At 40.9% G+C, this 10,501-nt stretch overlaps 1 protein-coding gene across 3 annotated transcripts in view; it reads right to left on the bottom strand.

Moving 5' to 3' along the window:
* Positions 1-10,501, bottom strand: part of IGF2BP1 (insulin-like growth factor 2 mRNA binding protein 1) — a 47,826-nt gene that overhangs the window by 2,547 nt on the left and 34,778 nt on the right. The window contains exons 6-11 of one of the 3 annotated variants that reach the window (XM_006889326.1): positions 8,719-9,000; positions 6,880-7,014; positions 4,452-4,574; positions 3,498-3,633; positions 1,984-2,106; positions 1,480-1,596 (exon numbers count right to left, since the gene is read on the bottom strand). In XM_006889326.1, the coding sequence (XP_006889388.1) occupies positions 1,480-1,596; positions 1,984-2,106; positions 3,498-3,633; positions 4,452-4,574; positions 6,880-7,014; positions 8,719-9,000 (916 nt within the window). Of the gene's footprint in view, positions 1-1,479; positions 1,600-1,983; positions 2,107-3,497; positions 3,634-4,451; positions 4,575-6,879; positions 7,015-8,718; positions 9,001-10,501 lie in introns of all 3 variants that reach the window. The other 2 variants (XM_006889325.1, XM_006889327.1) reach the window with 2 other exon arrangements.

Below are 10,501 nucleotides of genomic sequence, written 5' to 3' on the forward strand. Positions count from 1 at the left end.
CAGAGTCATTGTTTCTCATGGACTGAATTGTTAAGTCCCCAAAATGTATAGTAAATCTTGGCCTTTAAGGCCAGGGTTATAATCCCATTTGGTAATCTGTTGTCAGTCTAATGTTAATGAGACAGGATTAGTGTAAAGTAAATTTTAAATCAATCTATTTGAAATATAAGAGATTAAATAAGCAAGCAGAGACACAAAAGTGAGGAAAGAGCAATGTAAAGCTATATGGCCAATCGCCAAGGAACCAGAAAACAACTTGATGTGACAAAGACCTTTGCCAGATTTGACAGTCTTCCCCTACAGCCAGTGGTCTGAATTCTAACTTTTAAACTCCTAAACAGTTAACATAGTGTCCATACTCAATTTTGTTTTTTTCTGTTATGACAGCATTAGGTAAGTAAGCTATGCCTGTGTATCAAAACTGATGTAAGAGAATAGACATCAGTGTGAAAGAACTCCCCACCTTCTTTCAATCTTTCAGGGGAGGGAGCTTCAGTACAGTTCTATGTGGGGCCAAGGGCGCAGATAAGACAATAGATGGCTTTCACCAGAGATAATCTGTGCCTTTGCCCAAATCTTTTAAGAGCCACTAGTGGCCTAGTGAGAAGAACCTGTGATGCAATCCCAAAGGCATACAGTTCAAATCTACCAGCTGCTCCATGGGAGATGGATGGGCAATCTCGCTCCATGTGATCTACTGCCTCTGGAAAACCCACTGGACGGTCAGCTATGGGTTGGCTCTGACTCAACAGCAAAAAACAACAATCAGTGGCTCAGTGGTAAGGAGTTTTACTGTAACCCCAAAGGCAGACATTCAAATACACCAGCTGCTCCTCAGGAGAAAAATGAGCAACCTACTCCCATGTGATTTACCGCCTCTGAAAATCCGCTGGATACTCAACTACAAGTCAATTCTGACTTGATGGTACACAACTACAACATGAAACCAATGGAGGAGTTCGTGAATTTCAGTTTCTCTCTACACAAGGTCAGATGCTCTCTTTTCTTTCCTCTGGATGAAGTTCAGGGTTTTTAGCTGCATCAGTGGACAGTGATTATTATTACTATTGTACTTATGAGGAAAGAAAGGCTCAGGTCTTGGACATTATGGGCTGGGAGTGGTAAGAAGGTCAGATTGGGATTTAAACTCATGTCAGTCTGTGGAAGATCTTACTCCTTCCTTCTATCACCTTGCTGCCTCTTCTCTTTCTAGCCTGCAAACACAAAATGCAGAACACTGAGGTACTCCACCAAGGTCAAGGGCAAAGGGGAAACTTCACAGGAGGAAAGGTCCTAACTTTTTTTTTTTAATGTGTACCGTCAAGTCAGATCTGACTGGTACAGGAGGAGATTGCCCCCTCCTTCTCCAGCAGAGCATCTGGTGAGGTCCTAACTTTTGAGTCATAAATTCTCCTGTAGAAGATAACAGAAAGAAAGCACTCTCCCATCCCAGGAAGTGATGTCCAAGTTGCAGCTCACCTTGATGGAGGCACTGGCAAACCGGGAAAGCTGCTTGATGTGTTGCCCCTTCTTCCCAATGATGGCACCCACTGCCTGGGCAGGGATGAAAACCTGCACCATCTCCTGCTCTGGAGCCTGCTGTCAAAACAGGGTGCATTACCAAAGGGTCCTGCAGGCTGAGCCCCACACTTTTCTGTTTTGCACACTCAAAGAGGAGGGGGTAGAGTAACCCAGCTTCAATTTGGAATGGCAAGCTCTCTAGCTCCATCTGTGCCAAATAGGGCTAAAAGGAAGAAAGAGCAAGGGAAAAGGAAGAGTAGAGTATTGCCTCCTCCAAGGACTTGGCATTCTGAAGACTCAGTGCCAGCTGCTGGGAGCAATACAGGGAAGTGGCATCCATTCAGGCCCCCCATTTCTCTGTCCCTACCAACATCCCAAGCATGACTCCCATAGGGAACTGGACACATTAAGGTAGACCAGAGATGGGCTTTGTGGTCTCCTGTAAAAAGGCTTTCTACTTACCATAAAGGAGCTATAAGGCGCAGCTCCAGTGACACTGCTAGGAGGTGGTGGGACTGCACTGGATGAGGCTGGGAAAAGGCCCACAGCAGCTAAGTTCAAGCCAGGGATCAGGTGAGACTGCAGCTAAAAAAAAAAAAAAGGAGGAGGAGGAGGTCAGCTCACTTGACAAGGTCTGGCCACTCTTGTCAGTATGTGGTCTTGGCTGAAGAGCATGTACCCTCAAAACAAGTGGACCTAAAACTATGTACTTGCATACAAGCCTACCTGACCTTGTGGTATTTTCTCCCCCCCACGAGTTGTCAGTCATATTATCATCACTGTACGAAGGAAAATAACTCCACAGCCTATTACAGTTTATATACTCAGAAGCCCTTCCTCTCTGGTTGCTCATTTCTCTTTAAAGACATAGGGCACACTCAGAATCCTGAACCAAAACATCCCTACAATAAAGAGAAGCAGTAAGAAATCTCCATTTGACTTCCAGGGCAGGTTTCTGAACTCTTTTGGCCATATCCTACTCTCACACCCTTTAAAATTATCAACTCTCTCTCCCTAATAGTGCACAGAAACACAAACTTTACACAGAATTAGAGGAAGATCACAGACCCCAAAAGCCCAAGGTTGGACTCTCACTTCATTCCAAGAATCTGCGAAGCCCGAGTGAAGAAAGCCTAATCATGAAATAAAACTTAAAAGGTCCAAAACCAGCCAATTCTCATTACCCACGGTAGCTGTGTTCTATATAGTCAGAGGGAACACTGAATTAAGCAAACAATGAACCAACAGAGCTAAAGAAATAGTTAGGTTCCTGCCAAGCTTTTGATCATCTTTTTGTCAACTAAGCAACTTTGTTTTCCGTGTTATTTCTATTTAAAGACAATTTATCAGTTCATTAACACTGAACTCATAGTCCAAAACCCTGTAACTCTGTTAGTCTAACATTCCTGTTTTCTCCACAAGGTACATCAGTCATTTTGTGCTTAGAAACATGAAATATGAGACAGCACTTCATCACTATGCCTACGGGCCATTTTAAACTGAGAAACCACCTAAAAGAAGCACAAACCTGTGGAAAGGCAGCAATGTCTTTTTCAACCTTAGATAAGAACACTGTGAATGATCTTAAAAGGTATTTAATGTGTTTCCAGATAAATTTTAACAAACAGAAAAATCTATAAGTACAAATTCTATGAATTCTCTCTCTCACTGCTGTCTAATCAGAATCCTATAGCGGGTTTCCAAGCCTGAAATCACACGGAAGGAGACTGTCCATCTTTCTCCAGAGGAGCTGCTGGTGGACTTGACTAGTCAAAGGCACCTCCTTTGGGTTCGCAGCACAACTCGTTACTGACTAAGCCACAAGAGTCCCCTGCGCTCCAACACTACACAGCACACATATCCATCACACTGCCCACCAACTTCCAACTGCCTGTGAAAAAGAGTAGCCCTAAGCCTCACATTGAGGAAAACCTGACAGCCCTAAGGCTCTGGGTGATGCTTCCTCAGTCACTCACGCTCATAGCTGCCACATCATTTTCATAAGCTTCCCGAACTTTCTTCATGATTTCCTGCTCGGCCCTGCAGCAGTTCTCGATGGACCCCTTCACGGTGATGGTCCTTTCAGGGTTGTACAGGGTGAGGTCCTGCAGTCTAGTGAAAACAAAGAGCAGTCAGCCTCTCCCTGACAGCCAGGACCAACTAGGTAAGTTCAGCTCAATTCAGAAGCTGTTTAGCTTCTTGTAAATTGCTCCCAGTCTCTGATTTTTGGGTGCCCAGTTTGTAACTTAGGCAAGGGGTGAGGTGTAGGTATGAACGAATGTCCAACTAAGAAGTCCTTTATTTATTTACAGATAGGTTTTTAAAACTGGCCAAGCTGGAATGAGGCTCAGAAGTAGAAGTCTCCCAAGTGGCTCCAGACCATCCATTTTAACATTTTGAACCAAAGCTGTTACTTTGCCCACAAATAAGTCTCTGATAAAATGAAGATACACCCTTAACATCCATTCTTCCCAGATAAGGAGCCTGCCACATAGACAAAAATACAGTCTTCTCAGAAAATGGCCAAATATCATGTCCTTTCTCATAATTCTCAAAGGCTCACTTTCAGACAGGTCTGAAACCTCAAATGGCCAGCTCTGAGCTGCAGGTTTTCACCTGGAGGTACACAGTCAGAGAGGGATGGCGGGAAGGGAAGAGGACCATAGAATTCTAACAAGAGTAATACTGAACAACTGTCCCACTACGTAAGGCAATGTCAATGAGCCAGCTTCAACCCCTCGATCCATAAGAAACATGATCTTCACCACCCACCACTTCTCTAATTGTTCTCCTTCCACAAGCAGTAACTGCACTCCTTTTAAGGGCACAAATGTTAAGGCTCAATGATGAAATGCTGCTACCTTAGCCCATAGATCAGCACGCATCCTGCTCTTGAACCCCACCATATGCAAAGACATGAAGAGCCTTACGAGGAGATGGTGATTTTGGTCTCTGTGTCCTGCTCGACCTTTTTTAGGTTACGCCCTTCTTTGCCAATCAGACGCCCCACAAAGTTATTATGGGCCAGGATCTTCAGGGGAACCTCATCAGCCCTTAAAAAACAGAATGAAAAAGAAATAAAAGGAAAAGAGCTATTCAAAGGCTAGTACAAAAAAAGGAAAAGGATTCAACCGTCACGCCAATCTAGACTTGTGGTTTCCAGGACAAGGTACAAGATGAAAGTGTTGGATTATACAAATCTGCTGTGACATGAGTCATTCACAAATGGGTAAGTATATAAACACTGTATAAAACATAAGCTCATTGCTGTTGGCAAGGAACTGAGTCATAGCTGTGCCTCCATTGGGTTCCTGAGAGTGTAAACTACTCAGGTGCAGATTTTGCCCATCTTGATCCTGAAAAATCGCTGGTAGATTCGAACCATCAGAAAAGGGTGGCCTTTTTGTTAGCAATGCAATACCCTACTGACTATACTATCAGAGCTCACTAACACTGTGTGGTCTAAGACCACTATTATAAATGCTAAGGGAAGTTTACACATAGAATCATTCTTGCATAGTTACCAGAGGTAGAATGGGAGGGAGAAAAGAGTAAAATAATTGAACAGACAATAAACACTCATTAAACTGGGTAAAGGGAAAAGCAATATACAATAAGAGGTTAGTCAGACATCATAGTTACTTTTACATAAAGTGACTAAAACTAAAGAGGTCACCTCATTAGAATACATAACTACATAAAGTCAAAAGGATAACCTTAGCCCAGGAATAAAGCCCTACAGGCAGGAGGTAGTAGGAAAAAGGTATTAACAAAGGTATAAATAAGTACAAGAAGCACGTGGAGAGAACATAATTCTAGTGTATATAGTATAATTAATGTAATTGTTTATGAGTGGCTAAATGAGAAATCAATTTGCTTTTGTAAATATTTATTCAAATCACAATTTTCTAAAAAATTACAAAAGTCAAATGGCTGTTTAGTTGCAAATGGAAAAGAAGTGGCAGGTGCATTTCCAAAGGGATATAAGGGAATTTTGGAAGCTAATACTTTTTAAATAACTAGTAAAAATAAAACATTTACATTTCAGCATTTTTAATGTGTACAAGTCAATGACATAGTAACTCTTCACCATGTTATGGGAATAGTGACTCTAAATTATCTTAATCATGATGGTTTCACAAGTGTATATATGTACATAAAGTTTATCAAGTGTTCAGCTATAATTTCTGAATGTGTTGATCAAAGACTTTAAAAGAATCTTGATCAAGTGGCAAGACGCTGCACTGCAATCCCAGGGGTACGTGGTTCAAATCCACCAGATGCTCTGCTGGAGAAGGAGGGGGCAATCTCCTCCTGCACCAGTCAGATCTGATTTGACGGTACACGTAAAAAAATAATACAATAAAAATTTAAAAAAAAAAAAGAATCTTAATCAATAGGGGGAAATGCAGATCAGATTTTCAAATTCTTTCCATTCAAAGTATATTCTTTGAGGCTGGATCTATTACCCTTAGATCATCGTCATTTTTAAGTGAAAAATATCCCCTGAAATCTTCTTTAAACAACAGTTTTGCTTCATTAATGTGAATATTTTTAATAAGAAAAAAATTTTTTAAATGAAAGATGATCAAACTTTATATTTGATGTAAACTTACCACTTGTTGATTAAACCCTAATAAAGCTGAGGGAAAATGAGTTTAAGTGTGCAAAAGAACTTGTGAATGCAGGTAAGTTTCATGTAGCTTTGTTTCCTACTTAGGAAAATTCTGAAATTATAGAAATACTCTAAAGCGCTTGATTAAATAAACTATGACTAGTCAAACCACCGAATTCTACACAGCTCCAAATAAACAAGGTAGTTTTATAGCTTATTTATTTATATAAGTTAAATAAACTTATTTGTCTAAGTTAAATAAACGTGGTGGTTTATAATAAAGATTATGATGGACTGATAAAGAATGTTATTACAAGCGAAGAGGCACGCTCAGTCCATTCCTATTTATGTCAAATGCACACACTTACATATGCATAGGAAGCGATGGTGGCCTAGTGGTAAGAAGCTGCACTGAAAGCATGAAAGAGCATGTGTTGAGGCCACCAGCCGCTCTGCAGGGAAAAGATGAACAATCTCCTCCTGTATAATTAACTGCCTCTGAAAACCTGCTGGAGGGTCAGCTATGAGTCAGTTTCACCTTCTGGTACACAACAGCAACATACATACGTGCTTTCAAGTACATGGAAGTTTTAGGAAGGTGTACAAGGTGTTATGTATAGAAGTAAAAAGGAAGATTTTCATTTTTTATATTCTTTTTCATTAAACTATAAATTGCTCTCATTAAAATATGGAAGAGAAGACTTTGCAATCCCTGAGGTCCTGGGGAATAGCTGAAGCCTTACGTTTTGGTGTCCTTTGCTTCCTTATGCATAATTTCTAAGATCATCTTGCAGGCAGAGGAGCAGCCTTCGGGGGTTGAGTGGACACTGATGGCCTTCTCAGCTGCACCTGCATTCTCCTTTCTGTGTACATCTATCCTGAGGACACAGGAAAAAGTTAGTCTGCAATCCCAGTGAAATATAGGCCTTCTGACTCCCACATGTCCCACAAAGGCACAGGAAAGGCTCTCCTCAAAACAAGATATATGTATGCACAATTGGGAAGTCAGTGAAACAGGGTCTGACTCCTATTTTGGATTCTGTATCTCAAGTAAAAACAAATGTATTTAATACGGCATATGTGACTTCTTTTTTTTCCTCCACAGGTTGTTGTTGTTGACTGCCATCAAGTCAAGTACGACTCATAGCGACCCTAAGAACAAAAGGCCTGAAGCCTTTCTATTAACTATCAACATTTGTCAAAGTTCATAGAGTTTCCGGAGGCATGTTGTTTAGGAAGTGGATGCCAGTCCTGCTTACATTAATCAGCTATAAAGAACAGAAAAGCAGGTCAGCCCTGCTGCCTCTCAGCCATCATGAGGTCACAGAGCAGTGGTGAGGACTAGACTGGACTTTCTTGACAGAACTGAGAAATGATGGAACTTTTTTTGCTCATGACAATAACCAGAGCTGGTCTGTTGTTTGTTGTTAGGTACCCTGGAGTTGGCTATGTCTCACAGCAATGCTATGAATAGATCTGAACCTTGCCCTATCCTGCACCATCCTCATCATCTCCGATACACTCAAAGCCCTTGTTACAATCCTTGATGGATGAGGTTTCTCCTCTTTCTCTGATCTTCCACCTTCCTCAGAATGATGTCTTTTATCAAGGACTAGATCTTCTTGATATTCCCAAAGTATCCTTGCCTCTAAGGAGCACCGTGGTTTCTCAAAATATATTTGTTTGTTCTTTTAACAATCCATGGAATATTCAGTACTCATCTCCAACAGTACATACAACTCAAAGGCATTGATTCTTTTCTGTCCTCCTTAGTAACCATCAAGTATTGGAAGAAATGGCAAATATAAGGGCTTGGATAAGGCACATCTTAGTGTTTAAAATGACATCTTTGCTCTTCAGCACTTTGAAGCGGTCCCTGACAGCACATGTTCCCAATGTAACACATTTCTGAATTTGTTGGCTGCTGCTGTCTTGGGTTACTTTTATTATGGAACCAAAGAAAATGCATTCGATGACAACTTCAATCTTTTCTCCATCTATCATGACATTGTCTACTGGTCTAATAGTGAAGATATTTGTTTTCTTGATGCTGAGAGGCAGTCCATATTGAAGTCAGTAGTCCTTGCTCTTTTGTAGTACATGTTTCAAGTCATCTTCTCAGGTTGTTAATGAGTCTTCCTCCAAACCTGACGCCACTTTTTTTAATATAGTCCAGCTGCTCAAACTATTTGCTCAGCATACATACTGAACAAATACGGAGAAAGGACGCAATCTTGATTTTAAACCATGCAGTTCCCTTGTTCCGTTCACACAACTGCTTCTTGGTCATATACAGGTTTTTCATGGGCACTTAAATGTTCTGGAATAACCATCCTTCTCAATACCAGCCATAACTTCTTTTGGTGCAGTCTGCAATACGGTATATTCCAGAATCATTCTAATTCCCCACTGGCCCGCTTCTATCTAAGCAGTCTGGAAATGAAAGCAATGACCTCGAAAAGAGAACAAATTTCAGGTAGTGGGCTCCTAAAAGGTCAATGCTGCTGCCCCTCAGTGTGCTTCATTCACTCTGCCTCCCCAGATACTAAAGCAGCCTCTGTTACCCAGACAAAATGACTCACTTGGACTGGGTCTGTTTTGTGATGTTGCGGATGGTGGCACCCTCCTTGCCAATGATAGCACCCACATACTGGGTGGGCACCAGGAGCCTCAAGGGGATGTCTACTTGCTGCTGTTTGGCTGGGGCTCCCGATGCCACAGGAGAACCCTGGCGGGGCTGACCCCGGGAGCCAAAGCCTCCTCGGCGTCCATTCTCAGGACCCTGTGTTATCTGCTCATCAGGAATGTAGGAGACCTTCAGGATGTGGTTCTCCAACTGGTGGCCATTCAGCTTCACAAGGGCTCTGGAGATAGAAGAGAACACAGATCATTCCAATCTATCCCAAACACCACACAAAATGCCTTCCATATGCAGGGCAGGGCATTCTACTAGGATACAGTGTAGAACACACTAAAGAAAAGAAATAACCATCTGCCCATGACTTTTCTCACCACACCCAGGAACTGTTTACGCTAAGCGATACAGTAAAGAGAAAAGGAAGTCTGTGATTCCTAATGTTTAGTTGAGTCTGTAGAACTACAGATGATTAGGGAAATAGGCTTCTGATCTGACGAGAAGCACAGGGTCCTCTCTGGACAAAAAAGAAAGAAAGAAAGAAATAAAAATTAAAAAGGAGACTTAGTCATAGACCAAGGCTCAGTTGGGTCTAAACTAGAGTGTATACTACATACATGAAGTAGTTTGGCAAATCAGGCACAGAGACCTTCTGGACTGGGTAAACTCAAGAGATAAGAGTTACTCTCAACTGAGTTAGGACATCAGATTTCAAATCTCTGTTCTACTACTCAGTTATGTGAACTGATCAATTTGCAACCACTCTGTTTAGATTCAAGTTTCATCATTTGTAAAACCAGAAGATTGCTGTCTACCTTGCCTGCTGTACAGCTCTTGCATTTATGACTAGGATCTTCTTTGACATATTTTTTGTATATGGTATTAGTTAAAGAGTCCAAATTCATGTTTTTTGCACAAAGATATCAACTTTTTTATCACTATTTACTGGAAAAGTCTTTCCCAAGTAAATTTTCTTAACATTTTTGTAAAATAAGTCACTGGACTATAAATCTAAGAAATATGCTTATTTCTTGATTCTTGGTTCTATTCTATTGACCTACTGATTAGTGTAGCTCTCTTGATTACTCATACTCTCTTGATTAATGTAGCTTTGATTTGAGTTTTGAAATTTAAGGTCTCTAACTTTTGTTTTTCAAATATTTGCCTGATCTGGGTTACAAGCATTTTCACTGAATTTTAGATGAACTCGTTATTTTTCAGAGAACACTAACTATCTTACAGAACTGATACGAGAATCAAACAAAACTGACCTATAGAGGCACGTGATAAATTAAAATATTGGTTCTTTTTCTATCAATCAATTCTGGTACCTTCCATGGTTGAAGAGATTCAGTGGAAAAGAAATAGAACAGTGTGTTTACCACTTAGGAAGGAGCACTTTGAGTATTATTAGAGGTGGCTATAAGGAGTCTGAAAGAGATTGAAAGAAAGGGACAGGTCACCATCTAGTCCCAAAACAGACACTGCTTTGAAATGTTAACAAGATCCATAGTGGGGAACAAACAAGTGGTGAGGACATCTTTCAAATCAATAAAGGAGCCTAAGTTGGCCACAAGGGAGAAGAGAAACCTCCAGAAAATTGTGAGTCCAGGCAGCAGCTAAAAGAAAATAGTAGGTGTTTGAATATTTTTACTTAAATCACTAGGTTTGTGTTACCAGAAGGACTAGCTGAAAAAGCAAGAGCACAATCAAAAGCTCAAAAGCAAAAT

This window comes from Elephantulus edwardii, unplaced genomic scaffold, assembly GCF_000299155.1.
Source record: "Elephantulus edwardii isolate Elephantulus edwardi_28Jun2011 unplaced genomic scaffold, EleEdw1.0 scaffold00077, whole genome shotgun sequence".
NCBI classification, from domain to species: Eukaryota; Metazoa; Chordata; class Mammalia; order Macroscelidea; family Macroscelididae; genus Elephantulus; species Elephantulus edwardii.